Below are 24,094 nucleotides of genomic sequence, written 5' to 3'. Positions count from 1 at the left end.
GTCCCACCAGTATGATGGGAGGGCTCGAGAACCATCTTCAATAAAAGGCTTTTGCCCGAATTAGGTTCATTATGCACAAAAATATTATTTTAAAAAGAAAACGTACAATGACCCGAAGACGGGAATTATTCGTCGAATTTGCGAAGGCGAGTTTCTCGGATAATTCCCTAGGTGAGAGAATATCCCGAGTCCCACCGGTATGATGGGCGGATTCGGAAAATATCCTCCACAAAAGGTCATTTGTCCGGCATTTTTTATCTCACGCCATGCATTTCATCTCGCCACCCATTTGCATTCCATTTTAGGTTAAATAGGAGATAAAATAAAAATAATAATTAAGAAAATCTAGTGAAATTAAAAAATAAAAGCCCAATAGGATAATCTAAAAATGGTACCGTTCATGGAACGGGCGTCCAAGGGGTGCTAATCCTTCCCCGGGCGTAACCGTACTCCCGAACCTAGATCCAGAAAATTATAGACCGGTTTAAGGTTTTTTTCGGTGGGCTTAAAATTAATTTAAGTTTGCATCGATTAAAATCGAGTCAATAGGTGGTCAATCGCACCTAGTAAAAAAAAAGATTGGTGGCGACTCCTAGTTTAATTTTTTTTTAGTGAGTTTTCACCTTCACGTCTAGCGGTCGGGTTCCCGGACCCGCACGTTACGACAAGAAAACAGATTCCGAAATGGTGGATGTTGATCCTCATGGTCAATGTATGTATGGAGAAGTATCATTTTGTATTCCTGTTTCTGATCACGGTTTGTGATATTGATACTAGTTTAAAACACATTAATATAAATCTAATTAAGATTGGATTAAAACAAATGTCAATCAATCCATTTTTGTTTTTGTGTTTTTGGTTCTATGCTAAGTGATAGCCTGAAACATTCTTCAATCTTGCTCTAGAAAACACTACTACTTGTGAATGAAGTATATGGAGGCTAAGGGATGGATTAAGATGGAAGATTCACAGAAAGACAAAAGAGCCAAGAAATTCCAATTCTCTGCATCTAATTTCTATAAATCGGATATATGCTATAATTTTCCATTTAAAATTACAAATGATCTCTAATTTTTAATTCTAAATTTACTTGATTTTCTTTTAATTCATTCATGTCTCACTTGATCGTGAGCAATATTATGATTGGAAAGATAAATTTACTCGATTTTTATTTTTTTTATAAATATAGAATACTATGAATAAAATTTATGTTTTGACACAAGTCTTAAGAAAGATCAATGGTGATCATTACCATGTGAAATTTCATGTTTAAACAAAATCACACCATATTTTTTATTTATAAATTATATATTTAATTTGACCATAAAAATATATATATATATTTTTGAAAAGCGGTTGTTATTTATTCGAATTAAAGAAAGTATGCCCAACCAAAATCTTAGAGTATGTTGGTCAAAGACGTTATTGGCATAAACCACAAGCTTTGGTGGTGAAGTTCCTGTACAATTACAAAAATCTTAACCTGCTTGCAGGAAAGACAGGCGGCTAGAGAACAGAGAAAGCCCCAAGAGCCTAACTATGGAAATGTATACTTATATCAACGAATTCCCATTTTTTTTCTTAGTTGGAGCAGCCGCCTTTGTTTTTAATATAATTTGGTCAAAATCCTGATTGGACAAGTAGTCAAGTAATTTGCATACGAAAGCCGCCCTTGGACAGGGCTAATAAGGACGAGATGATCCTCGTATGCAAACTCATGATAAACGGGGCACTCCTTCATCATCTTTATGGTTCTGGTTATAATCCACTCCCATGGAAGCACAGGCTAAAGATATGCATTGGTGCAGCTCGTGGATTACATTACCTTCATACCGGAGTAAAGCATGGGGTAATTCATTGTGACGTCAATAGCGGCAATATTCTTTTGGACGACAAATGGGTTAGTAAGCTTTCTGATTTCACATTGTCCAAGATGCGTCCCCAACCTTCATACTCTAGCACGTCAAAAGCTTTGGAAAAAATCGACTCACGAATGGTGGGTACGCCGAGTTATGTGGGTTCAAAGTATACCAAGGGTTGTGAACTTTCAGAAAAATGCGATGTTTACTCTTTTGAGGTTGTTTTATTTGAAGTGTTGTGTGCTAGACCAGTCGTTGATCCAACATTAGACGAGGATGAAAAATTTCTAATTCATTGGGTTCGTCGGTGCGTAGGCGAAGGAATCATTTATAATATCATTGATCCATATCTGATGGGGAGGATAGCTCCAGAATGTTTCAAGATATTCGTGGACATTGCTTATTGCTGTATTAGTGAGAAGGGAGATACACGGCCTGACATGGGTGAAGTAGAGTTGATGCTAGAGCTTGCATTGGAGATGCAAGAGAAAGCAGATTCCGAATTGGTAGATGTTGATCCTCATGGTAAATGTATGTACGGACAAGTATCATTTTGTATTCCTGTCTCTGATTATAGTTTGTGATATTAATACTAGTTTAAAATTTACTTAATAACAATTTTTTTAATTAATCAAAATAAGTCAATTATGAATAATAATTTAATTAAGATTAAATTAAAAAATATAATAACTACTGAAACAAAATATTTCTCACTCTTTTATCTTTCTTCCTAATCCTGTTTGATGTAACTAACATAGTTTATAAATCTCATTCTTTTTGTTTATATTTTAGCTATGACTGTGATGATGGTTTTTTCTTCCTAAAACGGACACCTAACCAGATAATTTTCCAGAAAAAAACAAGCAAAAAGGGCTGACATAGATGCAAACCAGAAAACAGAAATCGAAATTAATTTATGGGCTCTAATTGGCCTTGTCTTGCTTCTTTGTGAACTGGAAGGCCTGGATTTTAATTTACATAAAAGAATCAAGGTTCCACTTGTCTTCCCATGGGAAGATTAGGGCCATTGGAGTTTGATGTCTTTGTTTTTGATACTAAAACTTTCTTGAAGAGCTTAGTGAGTGATCTTATGACAGGTTTGCACATTTCCAGATTTGGGGTAGCAAAAAGATTGTAACACAATTATTATTTTTTTTAGTTGTAAAAATTGGAGATAAATTTTTTTTTGAATACTAATAATCATTTTATTCATAATAAACAATAATATATGAGTATCAATTAAAGTCTGTTAGTCTGAAATCAGCTTGAAACTCCTATAGACATTATAAATAAATCTCAGTCTCAACATCATTCAAGATCAAGAACTCTAAAAAAAAAGAAAAGAAAGAGAAGTCCCTAATAAGCAGGCGGCACCAAGAGAAGTTTGGGAGACAATTGACAAACCAATTTTGTGTCGCCTACAGGCTACCGGGGCTTACAAGTCAAGAAAGATGTGATCATTTAATTCAAAAGAAGTTTTACATTTTGAAATTGATGAAAGTATTACGGTCATTGCATGTCTTCTATGATGGGATTTTTTGACATTTTATGTTTAGATTTTTCTCGCCGGTGATGATCATGAAGGCAAAGTCTTTAACTATGATGTACCAAAAAAAAAGTCTTTAACTATGGTTAAAGTACATGAATGCTTAAGTCAAAGGCAAGTGAGACTTCTCCTTGATGAGATAACACAACAAATATCAATCCAGATCCGAACTTGCTCGTTTCTCCTTCTTTACTTCCCCCATGGGAAATCCTTCACATTTTCTTCCAAGTTGCTTCAAAGTCTTTACGAAAACAGCAGGCCATAGAAAATCAGAAATAGGTAAGGGAAATGAAAAACACGCCAGGGTACAATATCCAACAGCTCTTCCTGAGGAAATTTACCATCAGCGTCAATTTTCTCTAACCGAGATCAAAGCTGCTACCAGCAATTTTCATCCAAAATCTCTTATCGCTGAAGGTTATTTTGGAAACGTGTTCAAAGGGATTGTTGATGATGGAAACTTGGTTGCTGTCAAACGCTTCAATCCAGATTCAGTACGAGATGCACTCAATGAGTTCCAAACCGAAGTGAAGTTGCTCTGCCAGCTGCGCCACCGACATCTTGTGCCTCTAATCGGGTACTGCAATGATAAGGACGAGAAGATCGTTGTATACGAACTCATGAAAAACGGGTCACTCCGTGATCATCTCTATGGTTCTAATTATGATCCACTGCCATGGAAGCAGAGGCTAGAGATATGTATTGGTGCAGCTCGTGGATTACATTACCTTCATACCGGAGCAAAGCATGCAGTAATTCACCGTAACGTCACGAGCAAGAGTATTCTTTTGGACGACAAATGGGTTGGTAAGGTTTCTAATTTAGCTCTGTCCAAGATGCGTTCACAACCTTCATACTCTAGCACGTCAAAAGCTTTGAAAAAAATGAACTCAGAACGAGTGATGGGTACTTTCGGTTATCTGGCTCCAGAGTATGCCATTCATGGTGACTTTTCAGAAAAATGTGATGTGTACTCATTTGGAGTTGTTTTACTTGAAGTTTTGTGTGCTAGAAAGGTGCTTGATCCAACATTGGACGAGTATGAAGTAGGTCTACTTGGTTGGGTCTGTCAGTGTATAGGGAAAGGAACCATTTATAATATAATCGACCCACATCTGAAGAGGAAGATAGCTCCAGAGTGTTTCAAAATATTCGTGGAGATCGCTTATTCCTGTATCAGTGAGAAGGGAGATACACGACCTGAGATGGGTGAAGTGGAGCTAATGTTAGAGCTTGCATTGCAGATGCAAGAGAAAGCAGATTCCGAATTGGTGGATCTCGATTCTCAAGGTGAATATATGTATGGAGAAATATCATTTTGTATCCCTGTTCCTGATCACAGTTTGCGTGCAGACAGTATCAACAGTACATCAGAGTTTGAAGCCGAGGCAGGGGATTTGTATTCCAGAAGTACATCACTTGCATCTTCAGAAAATACTACTACCAAAAAAAAGAAGAAGAAAATTGTGGCCACTTTTTTGCCTTTGTGAATCAAGTGTGAGAAGAGGCCAAGGCATTGAAGAAGATGGGGTCTTCCTTTTTTATAGAATATAATGGATTTTGTTTTGATATTTTATTGCTTTCTGGCAATCAAGTGAGGATTTGCATGGAAATTGCCCCCATTTTTTCTCAATGGATGACTTCAGATTTTCCTAGAAATGTTAAGATTCAGGCTCATTTCCATTCACCAAGGTGCTAATAACTAAATAATTGATTTTTTTTTTATAAATAATATTCTAAATAGATACGTTTCAAGCTTTTAAACTCAATAACAGGAGAAAAAGAAAGCTTGACAAAAGGGCCCATTAAGGAAAGATCATGGGCTCTAGCTCAAATGGGCAGATACTCTGGGCTAAGCCCCAAACAACCAAGAGGATACGGAGCGTTTTGTCTACCCGAGCCGAAAGCCCGGAAAGCAAATTTGGTTGAATGGCAAAAGAAATGAAACGGCACGTAATTGCTTTGCAAAACGGTGGAACTCTGAAGCAGGAAACTTTGAAGCGAAGGGCGTGAAGAAGTTTGCCGTAATACTTCCTTTCAGAACAATTCAAAGAGAGGCCGGCGGTGAGAATTTGATTCTAACTCTGTTTGGTTACTTAGAAAAACCCGACGGAAGTGAAAGAAGAACAAACTCTTTTGGGGCCTCTTCATGTTTGGTAAAGTTTACTAAAGAACTGCACACGGTTTCTTTGATAAAAGGCTTGAATGAAAAGAGAAAAGAATTTGTATTGACGAAGAAGAATGAAAAGTGTTTAACAAAATTTGGGTTCTTAAGGAAATATTTTTTTTTTTCATTTTTCATGTTGATTGATTTTAGAGAAAGTTGTAGTTGAATGCTTACAGATGAAATATATTTGAAAAGAAAGAAACTTTGAGCAGAAAAACCTCAAATTGGAGTTAAATATAATATGTTTATTCTTTCGTGTTAATATATAATAATTTAGATTATGTCCACGTATTCATTAATCTCAAAAGCTAAGATATTTTTAATAATCTAATATATTCACGATGTCTTGAACCAAATATCTTTATCTCACTTGTAGTTCATAAATCTCACTCTTTTGCTTATATCTTATCTATGTTTGTGATTGAATGGTTTCTTCTTCCTGGTTCGGACCACCTAACCAGATAACTTCTCCCCCAAAAGGAACTCAATTAGATGCAAACAAAGAAAGTAGTAATGAACATTAATTAATTTGTGGGCTCTTGGCCTTTTCTTGCTTCTTGGTCAAGTGTAAGGCCTGGATTGTTTTTACATAAAGAATCAAGGTTCCACTTGTCTTGCCCATGGCAAGATTAGGGCCATTGGAATATGATGTGTTTGTTTTTGACATAAATACTTTCTTGAAAAGCAAGTGAAGGATTTTATGACAGGTTTGCACATTTTAGATTTGGGGTGTGGCAAAAAGATGGGAACACTAGTATCTTTAACAGTTGTGCAAAATTGGAGACAATTGGTTTTGTCACCAGTAGGGGCTTATGAGTCACGCAAGATGTGACCTTCTTTAATTCAAGAGAAGTGTCTCACTTTCAAATTGACGAAGGTATTAGGGTCATTTCATGTCTTCCACTATGAGGGTTTTTTACATTTTACGTTTAGATTTTTCTTGCCGGTGATGATCATAAAGGCAAGGCCTTTAACTATGGTTAAAGGACAAAGAAAAGTCAAGAAAGATTTCTGCTTTATGAGATAACACCACAAATATCAATCCAGATCTTACTTGCTCCTTTCTCCTTCACTATTTTCCCCCATGGGAAATCCTTCACATTTTCTTCCAAGTTGCTTCACAGCAGGCAATAGAAAACCAGAAATAAGTACGGGAAATGAAAAGCACGCTAGGATACAATATCCAGCACCTCTTCCTGAGGAAATTTGCCGTCAATTTTCTCTAACCGAGATCAAAGCTGCTACCAACAATTTTCATCCAAAATCTCTTATTGGTGTTAGTTATTTTGCAAAGGTGTTCAAAGGGATTGTTGATGATGGAAACGTTGTTGCTGTCAAACGCCTCAGACCAGATTCAGCACAAAAGGCGCTCAAAGAGTTCCAAAAAGAAGTGCTGATGCTCTGCCAGTTGCGCCACCAACATCTCGTGTCTCTTATCGGGTACTGCAATGATAAGGGTGAGAAGATCGTTGTATACGAACTCATGAAAAACGGGACACTCCGCGAACATCTCTATGGTTCTGATTATGATCCACTCCCATGGAAGCAGAGGCTAGAGATATGTATTGGTACAGCTCGTGGATTACATTACCTTCATACTGGAGCAAAGCATGCCGTAATTCACCGTGACATCAAGAGCAGCAATATTCTTTTGGACGATGAATGGGTTAGTAAGTTTTCTAATTTCACGCTCTCCGAGATGCGTTCACAACCTTCATACTCTGACACGTCAAAACTTTTGAAAAAAATTATTTCACCATTGGCGGGTACTAAGGGTTATGTGGATCCTGAGTGTCTCAAAGGTTATGGAGTTTCAGAAAAAAGTGATGTGTACTCATTTGGAGTTGTTTTATTTGAAGTTTTGTGTGGTAGAAAGGTGGTTGATCCAATATTGGATGAGAATGAACAATATCTACTTGGTTGGGTCTGTCAGTGTATAGACAAAGGAACCATTTATAATATAATCGACCCACATCTGAAGAGGAAGATAGCTCCAGAGTGTTTGAAAATATTCGTGGATATCGCTTATTCCTGTATCAGTGAGAACGGAGATACACGGCCTGAGATGGGTGAAGTGGAGCTAATGTTAGAGCTTGCATTGGAGATGCAAGAGAAAGCAGATTCCCAAATGAGGGATGTTGATCCCCATAGTGAATGTATGCATAGAGAAGTACCATTTTCTATATCTGTTTCTGACCACAGTTTGTGATATTGAGACCAGTTTAAAATTGTAACAACATAATTTTTTTTATATCTTTACTTTCGGTTATATGGCTCCAGAGTATGCCATTTATGGTGACCTTTCAGAAAAATGTGATGTGTACTCATTCGGGGTTGTTTTATTTGAAGTGTTGTGTGCTAGATCAGTCGTGGGTACAACGATATTGGATGAGGATAACCTAGATCTATTGAAAGGGGTTCGTCGGTGCATAGGCGAAGGAACCATTTATAATATTATTGATCCATATCTCAAGGGGAGGATTGCTCCAGAGTGCTTCAAGATATTTGTAGACATTGCTTATTGCTGCATTCATAAAGAGGGAGATGCATGACCTGACATGGGAGAAGTGGAGCTGATGCTAGAGCTTGCGTTAGAGATGCAAGAGAAAGCAGATTCCGATTTGGTAGATCTCGATTCTCATGGTAAATGTATGTATGGAGAAATATCATTTTGTATCCCTGTTCTTGATCACAGTTTGCGTGTAGACAGTATCAACAGTACATCAGAGTCTGAAGCCGAGGCAGGGGATTTGTATTCCAGAAGTACATCACTTGCATCTTCAGAAAATACTACTACTACCGAAAAAAGAAGAAGAAAATTATGGCCACTTTTTTGCCTTTGTGAATCAAGTGTGAGAAGAGGCCAAGGCATGGATTGAAGAGGATGGGGTCTTCCTTTTTTATAGAATATAATGGATTTTGTTTTGATATTTTATTGCTTTCTGGAAATCAAGTGAGGATTTGCATGGAAATTGACCCCATTTTTTCTCAATGGATGACTTCAGATTTTCCTAGAAATGTTCAGATTCAGGCTCATTTTCATTCACCAAGGTGTTAATAACTAAATAATTGATTTTTTTAATAAATAATATTCTAAATAGATACGTTTCAACCTTTTAAATTCAACAACTCGAGAAAAAGAAAGCTTGATAAATATGGCCCATGAAGGAAAGATCATGGGCTCTAGCCCAAATGCGCAGGTACTCTGGGCTAAGCCCAAAACAACCACGACGATACGGAGCGTTTTGTCTACCCAAGGCGAAAGCCCAGAAGGCAAATTTGGTTGAATGGCAAAAGGAATGAAACGACGCGTAATTGCTTGCAAAACGACGGAACTCTGAAGCGAAGAGCGTGAAGAAGTTTGCCGTAATACTTCCTTTCAGAACAATTCAAAGAGAAGCCGGCGGTGAGAATTTGATTCTAAGTCAGTTTGGTTACTTAGAAAAACCCGAGGAAAGTGAAAGAAGAAGAAACTCTTTTGGGGTCTTTTCATGTTGGGTAAAGTTTACTAAAGAACTGCACAAAATTTCTTTGATAAAACGCTTGAATGAAAAGAGAAAAGAATTTGTATTGAAGAAGAAGAATGAAAAGTGTTTAACAAAATATGGATTCTTAAGGAAAATTGATTTTATTTTATTTTTCATGTTGATTGATTTTAGAGAAAGTTGTAGTTGAATGCTTATAGATGAAATAGATTTGAAAAGAAAGAAACTTTGAGCAGAAAAGCCTTAAATTTGAGTTAAAAATAATATGTTTAATTTTAATAATAAGATTAGGATTATTATGAATGATAAAACACATCCTACTGTTACATGGACCCAGAGTATCATGAAGATCGGAGACTTTCAGAAAAATGTGAAATGTACCTATTTGGGGTTGTTTTCTTTGAAGTGTTATGTGCTAAACCAGTCTTTAATCCAACATTGGACGAGGATGAAAAGTTTTTAGTTTATTGGGTTTGTGGGTGCATAGGCGAAGGAACTATTTATAATATCATCTATTTATAGTTGCTCCTTTGCCCGAGCAGCTTCCATGATATGCCATGGTAAGTCTTTGGCAGACAGTCTCAAGACTTATAATGGCACCTGTGGACTGCAGTGGCTTAATAAATTCACCTTTTTTTAAAAAAAAATATTCGTGGACATTGCTTATTGCTGTAATTGGTAAAAAGGGAGATACACAGCTTGAGATGGGTGAAGTGGAACTGATGCTAGAGCTTGCATTAGAGAAAGCAGATTCCAAATTGGTGGATGTTGATCCTTATGGTAAATATATGTACCGAGAAGTATTATTTTGTATTCCTGTTTTTAATTACGGTTTGTGATATTGATATTAGTTTAAAATTGACTTAACCATACAATTTTTTTAATTAATCAAAATAAGTAAATTATGAATATAAATTTAATTAAGATTAGATTAAAAATATAATCACTCAAACAAAAATTTTCTCACTCTTTTATCTTTCCTCCTAATCCTCTTTGATATAACTAATATAATTTATAAATCTCATCTTCTTTTTGCTCATATCTTAGCTATGATTGTGAAGGATGGTTTCTTCTTCCTAAAACGGACACCTAACCAAATAATTTCTCAGAAAAAAGAAGCAAAACATAAAAGAGTCAAGCCTCAACTTGTCTTCCCCATGGCCATGGGAAGATTAAGGCAATTGGAATTTGATGTCTTTGTTTTCGATATTAAAACTTTCATGAAAAGCTTAGTGAGTGATTTTATGACAGGTTTACACATTTTAGATTTGGAGGTGGCAAAAGATTATAACTTTTCAAAAAAAAAAAAAAATCTTTTTAGTTGTGAAAATTGGAGACAATTGGTTGTGTCACCACGAGGGGATTATGAGTCATGCAAGATGTGACCTTCTCTTAATTCAAAAGAAGTTTCTCACTTTGATATTGATGAAGGTATTAGGGTCATTCCATGTCTTCTACGATGGGCTTTTTTGACATTTTAAGCTTAGATTTTTCTTGACGGTGATGATTTTGAAGTCAAAGTCTGTCCTTATGGTTTAAGCACATGAATGATTAAAGCAAAGTCAAGCAAGACTTCTCCTTGACGTGATACCACCACAAATATCAATCCAGATCCAACCTTGCTTCGTCCTCCTTAACTAGTTCCCACATGGGAAATCCTTCACATTTTCTTCCAAGTTGTTTCAAAGTCTTTACGAGAACAGCAGGCAATAGAAAATCTGAAATAAGTAAGGGAAACGAAAAACACGCCAGGATACAATATCCTGCAGCTCTCCCTGAGGAAATTTGCCGTCAATTTTCTCTAACCGAGATCACAGCTGCCACCAACAATTTTCATCCAAAATATCTTATTGCTGTTGGTTATTTTGGAAAGGTGTTCGAAGGGATTGTTGATGATGGACACGTTGTTGCTGTCAAACGCTTCAATCCAGATTCAGTACGGGCTGTATTCAATGAGTTCCAAACCGAAGTGAAGTTGCTCTGCCAGCTGCGCCACCAACATCTCGTGTCTCTGATAGGGTTCTGCAATGATAAGGACGAGTTGATCCTGGTATATGAACTCATGAAAAACGGGACACTCTGTCATCATCTCTACGGTTCTGTTTATGATCCACTTCCATGGAAGCAGAGGCTAGAGATATGTATTGGTGCAGCTCGTGGATTACATTACCTTCATACCGGAGCAAAGCATGCCGTAATTCACCGTGACGTCAATAGCAGCAATATTCTTTTGGATGACAAATGGGTTAGTAAGCTTTCTAATTTAATGTTTTCCAAGATGCGTCCACAACCTTCATACTCTAACACATCAAATGTTTTGAAAAGAATTGATTCACGATTGGCGGGTACTGTCGGTTATGTGGATCCTGAGTATCTCGGAGGCTTTGGAGTTTCAGAAAAATGTGATGTGTACTCATTTGGAGTTGTTTTATTTGATGTTTTGTGTGCTAGAAAGGTGGTTGATCCAACATTGGACGAGTATGAACTACGTCTACCTGATTGGGTCCGTCACTGTATAGGCAAAGGAACCATTTATAATATAATTGACCCACATCTAAAAGGGAAGATAGCTCCAGAGTGTTTCAAAATATTCGTGGATATCGCTTATTGTTGTATCAGTGAGAAGGGGGATACACGGCCTGAGATGGGTGAAGTGGAGCTAATGTTAGAGCTTGCATTGGAGATGCAAGAGAAAGCAGATTCCCAAATGAGGGATATTGATCCTCATAGTGAATGTATGTATGGAGAAATATCATTTTCTATATCTGTTTCTGACTACAGTTTGTGATATTGATACCAGTTTAAAATTTTAACAACTCCAAAGAAAAAAAATTGTTCTTCCTATACATGTTTTCCTTGTAGAAGTAGTCTAAAATTGCAACCAGTTAAGTCTATGTTAGGGGAGAAAGCAGCCATTGATGTATACATTTGATACAACACCTTTTTCAGGTAGGACTTTGCCTATAAGTTTTGACGTGGGCAAGTTTGAATTTTTCAGCCTATTGGAGCTCATATTTTTGACTATATAAAGCTTTTTAAACATTTTGTTTGAAATTTTATTGTATATAATACAATTCTTAAGTTAATCTTCAAAGTGAACTTACAAAATCATTTTTAATTCCTTTTTTAATTTCAATAATTTTTAACTTTCTAACCGTACCAACTTATTTATTCATGAATTTAGTATCAACAAACATTTTATAAAAAAATATGACCGTAATTACATTTCATTGAAAAACGGGTACATTAAAATATATAAATAGAACGAATATTACAACTCTAATTTAAGATTTTTACTCAATTCTTTGTCGACCTGTAATCATAAATGACACTAATCTATGTATTTCATCTATGAATGTAACACTTTTTACCAACAATAATTAAAGGTATGGGAAAATTTAGTTCATAGCTCTCATCTTCTTCCTTGATTATTGTTTGGAAAATTGGATAGGATGGTTGGATAAGACAATGCAAACGTGTATCCCATTTTTCTTTTTCCATTTGGTGGGTGGATTGGCCATCAATGGATGTCAATATGCAATGCTTTCATTAATTATTCTTCCCAATTTTTTCCCATATCTACTCCTTTCGCCCTATTTAAAGATGCTCTAACTTTCTTGATTCATATGTTTTGGTGTAGTGTTTCCCATATCTACCCCTTGATTCATATGTTTTATAATCGCTTCTACCAACGTACATTTTGCTCCAGAAACCACACGTCATTGCTATGTTCCCATCTTTGATGAGATTCATTGGATTTCACACAAGAAAATGAGTGGCTAAGTGATTAATCATTCTTTAGATTGGTCCCTCGTCCATCTTGTAGTCCATGGAAGTCTGTCATGAAACCAAAGTCAAGCAGCCGCTACATTGCAAAGCTGAGAGTTCAAGACCCAAAAAAACCCTGGAAAGTTGAATATCAGAAAATGACTGTAGATGAAAATGGAGATAACCCATTCAAGAAGCCAGCAGGCCATTTCCTTCTTTGGGGGGAGGAAGAGCTATGAATTTGTGATGTGACTGCCTGCTAAAATATACCTCCAACAGCAAAAGAGACTGATCAACAGTGCTAGACATTCAAGTAAAAGATAAATATGAGATAACTGGTTCCATTTCCTTGATGAATAAAATTAATAAAAGATTCTTTTTCATTTCCTTTTCTTTCTTAACACAAACTCATAAAACCCAATCTGTAAATTCAGTTAGAATTACATGTTTAGCAGACAATTCTGATTAAGAAACATGAAGTTGAAGTTAAATCGAGGAAAAGCTTGTGGTCAAGTGGCAAATGCTTGTGGATGAGGTCTAAAAGGGAAGGAATGGTAGATACTTAAAACATAAAAGAAGAATGGATTAGAGGTTGCAATATCAGAAGGTAGGGCTGTTTAATCTGACAACTAACGTTTCAACAAAGTGAAGAAAGAAGGAACGAAAGAAGGTGTTAGAGACAAGGTGAAGGAGACACCAGGGGGGACTTGGTATGATGGAGTGCACTGTAGACAGATTGCAAAACGACATGACCAAAAGCTGCTTTGTGTGGGTACATACATACACACATTTGTTAAATAATGGTTCCCACACTTTAACCTGTGGAGCCCATTTGGAGACCGGCTTGTACTTTAACTCACCCAACAAACAAAGGTTTTAGATTTTTCTCAATACCCATAAGGCTTGGACTAGACACTTCTTTTGGTTATAGCTTATCGAACAATGTTGAAAAGCTACTTCCATGTTCTGTCTGTATGGGTTTCGATTCATGGTTCATGCTACCAAATCCAAATATATGAAGGAGTAAGGGCTGTTTTTTCCCAATTTTGTGTCAATGGGTGTTAGAATTAGGTTTGTTCATAGTGTTTTGGTGTAGTGTTTCCCCCCTTAATTACTCTCTTTTCCAAGCCAAAACTTTCTTAATATGCCTAATGTTCTATTAATTTTATATTTATTTTCTCTAATATTTTTTTTGTCATTTTTAATAGGATAGTTTGAAATTTCATCCCAAGGGTTATGATAATTTTGGTGAGAAAGAAAAGCAACAAGGAAAAATTAATCATCCAATGATTAATTTACAATATATGAAAAAAATTAAATTAATATTAATTACATCAGAAAATTTCCTCCAAAAAGTGTACAAGTAAAAAAAGACAGAGAGATATCTTGAGAGTGAGTGTGAAAGGGAAACTTCCTCCAAAGAGTATATATTGATCACCCCTAACTTGAATTTGGTGTCCAAACTCTTTCAAAACAGGTAAAGTTTTGTCCTTGTTACTTAATCTAAAAGTTGAAAAACCTAAATACTAGTAGCACAAAAAATTTAAGAAATCATACCAATAAAAATTAATTGCGTAAAAAAAAAGAAAGAAAATCCCATTTTGCATTGATAAAAATATGTCGTAGATGTAAGAAATTACGTGACAGGATGTTCGAAGCGAAATCAATTAAGATAAATATAATTAAAATTCAATTAAAACACATCTTAATCAATCTATATTTTTTAATTTATTTTGTGGGTCTATGCTAAGTAATGAAGTGAAGCATTCTTCAAGCTTGCTCTAGAAAATACTACTATACTACAAAAAGAAAATTGTGGCCAGTGTTTTGCCTTGTGAATGAAGTCTGAGAAGAGGCTAAGGAATGGATTGAGATGGAAGATGCCCACGACTTACACACGGAGAGAATAGGGTCTTGTTTTCTTATAGAACATGATGGATTTTGTTTTGATATATTTTATTGCTTTCTAGAAAGCAAGTGGGAATTTGCATGAAATTACCCCCATTGTTTCCTTGTTTGTATTTGCAACTTTTGCAAGGCTTACCACACACACCTTTTTAGCTTGAAAATTGACTATAAAATTTATGTCACCTATGATGTCATCCAAGATATACATATTGATAGAATAATGTAGATTATTCTTTCTTGTTAGTATATAATAATCTAGATTATGTGACTTATTCATAAATTTCAAAAGCTAGGATATTTTTAATAATATAATGTATATTTATTATATCGATTTGATAGGACGATAAAATGTTGAATTTATAATCTTTTGAAAATAAAAAAACTTGTAAATTAAAGTTTCAAAAAGAAATATAATAATCAACTTGAACCAAAAATCTTTATCTCACTTGTAGTTTATAAATCTCACTCTTTTTACTTATATCTTATCTATGTTTATGATTGAATGGTTTCTTCTTCCTGGTTCGGACCACCTAATCAGATAATTTCCCCTCAGAAAGAGCTGACTTAGATGCAAACAAGAAAGTAATAATGAAAATTAATTAATTTGGGGCTCTTGGCCTTTTCTTGCTTCTTGGTCAAGTGTAATGCCTGGATTGTTTCTACATAAAGAATAAAGGTTCCACTTGTCTTGCCCATGCCAAGACTAGGGCCATTGGAATATGATGTGTTTGTTTTTGACATAAAAACTTACTTGAAAAGCGATTGAAGGATTTTATGACAGGTTTGCACAGTTTAGATTTGGGGAGTGGCAAAAAGATTGGAACACTAGTATCTTTAATAGTTGTGCAAAATTGGAGACAATTAGCTGTGTCACCAATAGGGGCTTATGAGTCACGCAAGATGTGACCTTTTAATTCAACAGAAGTTTCTCACTTTGAAATTGATGAAGGTATTAGGGTCATTCCATGTCTTCCACCATGGGGGTTTTTGACATTTTACGTTTAGATTTTTCTTGCCGGTGATGATCATAAAGGCAATGCCTTTAACTATGGTTAGAGCACAAAGAAAAGCCAAGAAAGATTTCTCCTTGATGAGATAACGCCACAAATATCAATCCAGATCTGACTTGCTCCTCTCTCCTTCACTATTTACCCCCATGGGAAATCCTTCACATTTTCTTCCGAGTTGCTTCAGAGCAGGCAATAGAAAACCAGAAATAAGTAAGGGAAATGAAAAGCACGCAAGGATAGCAGCTCTTCCTGAGGGAATTTACCGTCAATTTTCTCTAACCGAGATCAAAGCTGCTACCAACAATTTTCATCCAAAATCTCTTATTGGTGTAGGTGGTTTTGGAAATATGTTCAAAGGGATTGTTGATGATGGAAACGTTGTTGCTGTCAAACGCTTCAGACCAGATTCAGCACGATATGCAGTCAGTGAGTTCCAAAACGAAGTGCAGTTGCTCTGCCAGCTGTGCCACCAACATCTCGTGTCTCTGATCGGGTATTGCAATGATAAGGACGAGAAGATCGTTGTATTCGAATTCATGAACAACGGGTCACTCGGTGATCATCTCTATGGTTGTGGTTATGATCCACTCCCATGGAAACAGAGGCTAGAGATATGTATTGGTGCAGCTAGTGGATTGCATTACCTTCATACTGGAGCAAAGCATGCTGTAATTCACCGTGACGTCAAGAGCAGCAATATTCTTTTGGACGATAAATGGGTTAGTAAGTTTTCTGATTTCGGGTTGTCCAAGATGCGTCCACAACCTTCATATAACATGTCAAAAGCTTTGAAAAAGATAGAATCACGAACAATAGGTACTCTCGGTTATATGGCTCCAGAGTATGCCAAAAGAGATGAACTTTCAGAGAAATGTGATGTGTACTCATTTGGGGTTGTTTTATTTGAAGTGTTGTGTGCTAGAAAGGTCTTTGATCTAAGCTTGGACAAGCATGAAGTAAATCTAGTTGATTGGGTCCGCCATTTCATAGGTGAAGGAACCATTTATAATATTATTGATCCATATCTGAAGGGGAGGATAGCTCCAGAGTGTTTCAAGATATTCGTGGACATCGCTTATTGCTGTGTCAGTGAGGAGGGAGATAGACGGCCTGAGATGGGTGAAGTGGAGCTGATGCTAGAGCTTGCATTGGAGATGCAAGAGAAAGCAGATTCTGAAATGAAGGATGTTGATCCTCATGGTGAATGCATGTATGGAGAAATATCATTTTCTATCCCTGTTTCTGACCACATTTTGCGTGTAAACAGCAGTTCATCATTTGAATCTATAGATGGTTGACTTGAATTTTTAGATCTTAGTTTAGATTACTTAACGATATATTTTTTTTTGTGATTAATCAAAACAAGTCAATTATAAATATAAATTTGAAACACTTCTTAATCAATCCATATTTCTTTTGTTTTTCGAGTCTAATCTAAGTGATAACGTGAAGCATTCTTCAAGCTTGCTCTAGTAAATACTACTACTAAAAATGATGGATTTTGTTTTGATATTTTCTTGGCCCTGGTTTAGGAAGAAGCAAAGCCTGGATTTCATTTTACATAAAGAATCAGGGTTCCACTTGTCTTGCCCATGTGAAGATTATTGCCCTTGGAATATGATGTGTTTGTTTTTATATTGAAACTTTCTTGAAAAGCATGCAAAGGGAGGGATTTTATGACAGGTTTGCACATTCTTAGATTTGGGGGTAGAAAAGAAGAAAAGTCCCTAATAAGCAGGCGGCACCAGGAGAAGTTTGGGAGACAAATGACAGCCAATTTTGTGTCACCTACAGGGGCTTACGAGTCATGTAGGATGTGATCATTTAATTCAAAAGAAGTTTCTCATTTTGAAATTGATGAAGATATTAGGGTCATTCCAATTCCCAAGTCTTCTGTGATGGGGTTTTTTTGACATTTTACCTTTAGAGTTTTCTTGCCAGTGATGATATGAAGGCAAAGTCTTCAACTCTGGTGAAAGTACATGAATGATTAAAGCAAAGTCAAGCAAGACTTCTCCTTGACGAGATAACACCACAAATATCAATCCAGATCCAGACCCAGACTTGCTTCTTTCTCCTTTGATCAGTCATTGATCTAAGATTGGACGAGGATGAACGAGATCTAAGTACTTGGGTCCGTCGGTGCATTGGCAAAGGAATCATTTATAATATAATTGATCCATATCTGAAAGGGAGGATAGCTCCAGAGTGTTTCAAGATATTCGTGGATAGGTCTTGCCTCTCGTCTGGTTTTTTGGCTGGTCGTGATGTCCGTTCTTTGCTTCACTCTGCCTACGGCTCTTCTCCTGACAGTCCGCCGCTTTGAGGAATGTCAGAGCTTCTACTGTTTGATTCTCCGCTTATGGCTCTTTCACTGTTTGGTTCATGGTGCGTCCGGCTTGCTAATCTTTTTGAGCTGCTGCTGATGTTTCTGTTTTCCTTTTGTCCAAGTTCCCAGGTTTACTTTGTCTAGGTGATTGTATAGGCCTATTTTTTGTGCTCTCTTGCCGCTCTGTTTTTAAGGCAATGTGAGCTTGCTCTGTTTTGACTCTGATCTCTCCGTTCGCTGTCGATTTATTCATGAGCAGCTTCTTTTGCCTGCTGTACAGATTCTTCTTTGCCCGAGCAAGCGGTCTCCATGATATGCCATGGAAAGTCTTTGGCAGACAACCTTTGATTTGTAATGGCATTTGTGGGCTGCAGTGGCTCAATAAATTTACCTTTCCAAAAAAAAAAAATAGATACTCGTGGATATCGCTTATTGCTGTATCAATTTTAAGGGAGATACACGGCCAGACATGAGTGAAGTGGAGCTGATGCCAGAACTTGCATTGGAGATGCAAGAGAAAGCAGCCTCTGAAATGAGGGATCATGATCCTCGTGGTGAATGCAAGTATGGAAAAGTAGCATTTTGTATTCCCGTCTCTGACCACAATTTGAATATGGACGATTAAAGCCATGTTGAAAATCTAAAAGAATTGCGCTCATTTTGGAATTAAACCAAAAAAAGTTAATTATGAATATAAGTTTAATTTAGATTGAATTAAAAAATATCTTTATCAATACAAATTTCTTTTTTTAATTATTATTTTTTATTTGTTTTGTTTTTTGGGTCTATGCTAAGTGATAATGTGAAGCGTTCTTCAAGCTTGCTTTCTAGAAATCAAGTGGGGATTTGAATGAAATTGCCCCCATTTTTTCATTGTTTGGATTTGCAACTTTTGCAGGGCTTAGCCCTTACCAAATTAAGCAGAAATCCCCCTCAACACACCATACTACAACCATAAAAGTAAGAGAAGCAGAATCCCCATACAAGAAATGCAAGACAGCACTCCATAAACGGTACTAAACTGTTGAAATCCAGCCTGAAGAAAAGGAATAAAACAAAACTAGGACAACACAGCTCATCCCCAAGCAACTTCCATTATCAGTAGCAGAAGAACGAAATAGTCACCCAAAATTCCTGCTATTCGCAGCATCAGTTAGATACCATAGCACCTTTCCTACCACAATTTGCAGAAACCACTATTTTTTCTCAATGGATGCTTCAGATTTTCCTAGAAATGTTAAGATTTAGACTCACTTTCATTCACCAAGATGTTTTCGCCATCAACCAAATGAAAAGAAAGCTTGAAAACAAGTTAAACGTCCCTTTGCAATCCTCACAAACAATTTATATCATCTAGTAAGTTACCCAAGATATTTGCTTTCCCCCACTTCCTCTTTATACCCTATTACTTTTGAATCCTTTATCATGTATATTGACAATGTCTACATCTTTATCTCACTCTTTAATCTTTCCTCCTAATCCTCTTTGATATAACTAACATACTTTATAAATCTCACTCTTTTTGCTCATATCTTAGCTATGTTTGTGATTTGATGGTTTCTTCTTCCTAGTTTGGACCACCTAACCACATTATTAATTTGTGGACTCTTGGCCCTTTCTTGCTTCTTGGTGGAGTTGTAAGGTCTGGATATCTTTTCGCTCCTTCTTGTCCTACTCATAAGTCTTAAATAATTATATATTTTTTATTTTTTAATATATTGATTGTTTTACTTAATAATAAATGTATGTATCTTTGATTTAAAAAGTCAAGATTGAATCTCCTTTCTCGAATCTCTATATATTATATTAATAGTATTTTAGGTTGTTTGTTTATGGGGATGCATGGCACGATGGTTGGTATTTCAGACAAAAATCTTTGGAATTATAAATAAACAAACAAAGAATTAGTCAACTAGATTAATTGTGTAGAGAAAAAGGGTGGTCCAACATTTTAGAAGAGCAAGCAATATTTAATGCATGGCAATATGGTTGAAGGTAGACTTGACAATTCATGTTTTCGTGTCTTAAACGTGTCAGACACGTTTAATATTCGTGTCTTAAATTTAAAATACGTATACATATACGTTTAATACACGTGTAACACGACACGATACGATTAACACGTTTTACACTTTTATTAAATGTGTCAATATACGACACGACACAATTAATAACACGTTTAACAAGATTTACACAATTAATACGTTTAACACGATAAAATAAAATTATTTACAATTAAATATAATTTTATTATTTAAATTTAAAATCTATAATTTTAAAAATAATTATAACAAAAAAAAATAATAATAACATCAAATATAATAAAATTTAATATAAATAACATATATAAATTCATTATCATATATAAGGTTAAAATATACATCAAATAATTATTTAAAATTATTTATATAAGGTTAAAATAGTATTTAACTATTAATGTTTAATAGGTTAATAAACGTGTCAAGAATACACGTTTAATCACGTATACACGTTTAAACACGATAATACGATTAAGTAAACGTGTTTAAACGTGTTTAAATGTGTTTTAAACTTATTTGTCTTGTCTGACACGTTAAGACATGAAAATTTTCGTGTTTTAACATGTTAGACACGATTAGACATGAAACATGTTAAAGGTAAACCTAAAACTTGTTTAACCCGTATCTTCTCGTCTCGTGTTAACATGTCGTGTTCAAAATTATCAAGTCTAATTGAAGGACTTTTAGGCTGTTCACATGAATGATGACAAAAGTCAAGTCAAGCAAGATTCCTTCTCGATGAGATAACACCACAAAGATCAAACCAAATCCAGACTTGCTCCTTTCTCCTCCACTACTTCCCACATGGGAAATCCTTCACATTTTCTTTCAGGTTTCTTCAAAGCCTTTACGAAAGCAGCAGGCAATAGAAAATCAGAAACAAGTAAGGGAAATGAAAAGCATGCTAGGATAAAATATCCAGCAACTCTTCCTAAGGAAATTTGTCGTCAATTTTCTCTAACCGAGATCAAAGCTGCTACCAACAACTTTCATCCAAAATCGCTTGTCAGAGAAGGTTATTTTGTAAAGGTGTACAAAGGGATTGTTGATTATGGAAACTTGGTTGCTGTCAAACGCTTCAAACCAGATTCAGTACAAGGACTCGATGGGTTCCAAACCGAAGTGCAGTTGCTCTGCCAACTGCGCCACCAAAATCTCGTGTCTCTTATTGGGTTCTGCAATGATAAGGACGAGAAGATCCTTGTATATGAACTCATGAAAAACGGGTCACTCCGTGATCATCTCTATGGTTGTAATTATGATCCACTCCCGTGGAAGCAGAGGCTAGAGATATGTATTGGTGCAGCTCGTGGATTACATTACCTTCATACCGGAGCAAAGCATGCGGTAATTCAACGTGACATCAAGAGCAGAAATATTCTTTTGGACGACAAATGGGTTAGTAAGCTTTCTAGTTTCTTCTTCTCCAAGATGCGTCCACAGCCTTCATACTCTAGCACTTCAAAAGCTTTGAAACCACTACACTCAGAAATATTTTTGGGTACTTTAGGTTATTGGGATCCAGAGTATCAGAGAGATGGTGGACTTTCAGAGAAATGTGATGTGTACTCATTTGGGGTTGTTTTATTTGAAGTCTTGTGTGCTAGACCAGTCATTGATCGAAGATTGGACGAGCATAAGCAACATCTAGTTTACTGGGTCTGTAGGTGCATAGGCGATGGAACCATTTATAATATAATTGATTCATACCTGAAGGGGAAGATAGCTCCAGAGTGTTTTAAGATATTCGTGGACATCGCTTATTGCTGTATCAGTGAAAAGGGAGATACACGGCCTGAGATGGGTGAAGTGGAGATGATGCTAGAGCTTGCATTGAAGATGCAAGAGAAAGCAGATTCTGAAATGAAGGATGTTGATCCTCATGGTGAATGTACGTATGGAGAAGTTTCATTTTCTATCCCTGTTTCTGACCACAGTTTTCCTGTGGATAACAGTTCACCACTTGAATCTAGATGGTAGACTTAGATTTTGAGATCTTAGTTTAGATTACTTAATCACATAGTTTTTTTGTAATTACTCAAAACAAGTCCATTATGAATATAAATTTATAATTTTTTAAATATTTTTTTAATTTAGTCCCCCAATATCTCAATTTTGTTCAATTTAATCCATGTATTATAAATTTTTGTTTAATTTAATCTCTATGATATGACAAAAAATTTTTTGATCTGCCACGTGGCATTGACATCTCAACATGTCAATGCTACGTCAGTACTACCACGTCATCAATAGTGCTTTGTGGCATTATCATGTCATCACTGAGTGCGACGTGGCACACCACATTATCAAAAAATATGACACGTCAACATTGACGTCATCACTGATGTTATCCATTAATAGTAAAATTATATGCCGTTAGGGGAGAGAGAATAAATTAACGCAATTTTCAAAATCAATGGACTAAATTATTTTGATTTTGAATATAAAAATTAAATTAAACAAAATTAAAAAGTATAAAGACTGGATAGATCTTTTTACCATTTATAATATCATTGATTCATATCTAAAGGGGAGGATAGCTCCAAGTGTTTCAAGATATTCGTTAACATTGCTTATTGCTGCACCAGTGAGAAGGGAGATACACAGCTTGGCATGGGTGAAATGGAGCTAATGTTGGAGGTTGCATTGGAGATGCAAGAGAAAGCAGATACCGAATTGGTGGATGTCGATCCTCATCGTAAATATATGTACGGAGAAGTAAAATTTTGTATCCCTGTTTCTTATTGATACTAGTTTGAAACACTTGAATAAAAATTTAATTAAAATTGGATTAAAACACATGTTAATCAATCCATATTTCTTTGTTTGTTTTTTTGGGTCTATGCTAATTGATAACGTGATGCATTCTTCAAGCTTAATTACTTTAGAAAATACTACTACTTATGAATGAAGTATAAGGGGGCTAATGCATGGATCGAGAGAATAGGGTTTCTTTTCATAGAATATATGATGCATTTCTACTATCTACTATATTAAAGATTTTCATTTTCTTTACTTTCATGTATTTTATTTCTCGTATGCATAAATTTCAGACAATATAAAAAATAATAACACTATTATAACTAATAAATAAGAAATCGTAAACTCAATCCACTATTTACTAAAATAAATTTATTACCTATCGGGTTGAAATTAATTCACTGGTCCAAATGGGTTCTCCACTGGGCTTCAAAGGTTGTCTCCGGTCTGAATTGGGTCCAAATGGTCTGCTCCAGTTGCACCACTTGGGAGAAAAAGAAAAGCCCTTCTTCCTCTAGCTGATGCGACGCCGTTTAGAGGCTCTCCCTCCAACTATACAAGCTGACTTTTCACTATTTTTCACTGTTCTTCTTCCTCTTTCTCTTCTAAAGCCGATCACTCCTTTTTTACTTTAGAAAAGCCTCCATTTTTGCTCCTCCACCAGCTCTCTCACACAAGATCTCTCCCTCTTCACTCACCCAAACCGGCGGCACTAAGAAAATGCTCCCTACCCTCCAACGGGCGGCACAAACCCAAGGCTCTCTACTCTCCAACTGGCGGCACAAACCCAAGGCTCTCTACTCTCCAACTGGCGGCACAAACCCAAGGCTCTCTACTCTCCAACCGGCGGCACAACCCAAGGTTCTCTACCCTCTAACCAGCGGCACAACAAAAAAAACTCCCTCCTTTTCTAACCGGCGTCACTCCCTCAAACTCCCTAATTTCTCCTCCGATCGGGACACCCAACCGGATCTCCTTTTTCCTTTCCTTCGCTGGTCATTCAAACCTCATAAAACCCCCTTTCATCGCCAGTCCCTCAGGCATAAAAAACCCCCAAAATTTCAACCTTTTCCAACCACAAAAACCCAAACCAGAAAAAAAAGAAAGAAATCCTCAAACAAAACTACTCCGCTTCTCTCATTTTCATTGCGTTTTTTTTTTTTTATTTTTTTTATTTTTTATTGGTTGTGGATTGTGGTTCAGGCTGCTAGAAAACTTAGGTT

The 24,094-nt window shown here is 36.0% G+C and overlaps 1 protein-coding gene and 5 pseudogenes across 2 annotated transcripts; all 6 read left to right on the top strand.

Moving 5' to 3' along the window:
- Window positions 1-1,696: 1,696 nt before the first annotated feature.
- Window positions 1,697-2,443, top strand: LOC108663787 (receptor-like protein kinase FERONIA pseudogene; annotated as a pseudogene).
- A 1,044-nt stretch (window positions 2,444-3,487) lies between these two features.
- On the top strand, window positions 3,488-5,064 carry LOC148760222 (receptor-like protein kinase FERONIA pseudogene; annotated as a pseudogene).
- Window positions 5,065-6,503: 1,439 nt separating this feature from the next.
- On the top strand, window positions 6,504-8,544 carry LOC108663786 (receptor-like protein kinase FERONIA pseudogene; annotated as a pseudogene).
- A 2,122-nt stretch (window positions 8,545-10,666) lies between these two features.
- Window positions 10,667-11,901, top strand: LOC18585878 (receptor-like protein kinase FERONIA pseudogene; annotated as a pseudogene).
- Window positions 11,902-15,728: 3,827 nt separating this feature from the next.
- Window positions 15,729-17,053, top strand: LOC148760221 (receptor-like protein kinase FERONIA pseudogene; annotated as a pseudogene).
- A 3,814-nt stretch (window positions 17,054-20,867) lies between these two features.
- Window positions 20,868-23,955, top strand: LOC108660450 (receptor-like protein kinase FERONIA). Of its 2 annotated transcripts, XR_016023119.1 has the most exons (3): window positions 20,868-22,002; window positions 22,700-23,663; window positions 23,699-23,955. XR_016023119.1 is itself a non-coding variant. In XM_088802607.1 (2 exons), the coding sequence occupies exons 1-2, from the start codon at window positions 20,916-20,918 to the stop codon at window positions 22,741-22,743; spliced, it is 1,131 nt and encodes a 376-aa protein (XP_088658733.1). In that variant the 5' UTR covers window positions 20,868-20,915; the 3' UTR covers window positions 22,744-23,955. The 2 variants fall into 2 exon arrangements, 1 of the variants encoding a protein (XP_088658733.1); XM_088802607.1 differs by having other exon boundaries at window positions 22,700-23,955.
- The last annotated feature ends 139 nt before the right edge of the window (window positions 23,956-24,094 follow it).

Source organism: Theobroma cacao, chromosome 10 (genome assembly GCF_053813885.1).
Source record: "Theobroma cacao isolate CCN51 chromosome 10, ASM5381388v1, whole genome shotgun sequence".
NCBI lineage: Eukaryota > Viridiplantae > Streptophyta > Magnoliopsida > Malvales > Malvaceae > Theobroma > Theobroma cacao.
This window is presented reverse-complemented; position numbering and strand designations above follow the sequence as displayed.

What these genes read in the sequence shown, in the direction of transcription:
- LOC108660450 (XM_088802607.1), top strand. Translation starts at nt 20,916, where the DNA reads ATGGGAAATCCTTCACATTTTCTTTCAGGTTTCTTCAAAGCCTTTACG. An exon ending in TGTTGATCCTCATGGTGAAT is followed by an intron (nt 22,003 to 22,699) that starts GTACGTATGGAG and finishes TTGCTGCACCAG; the next exon opens with TGAGAAGGGAGATACACAGC.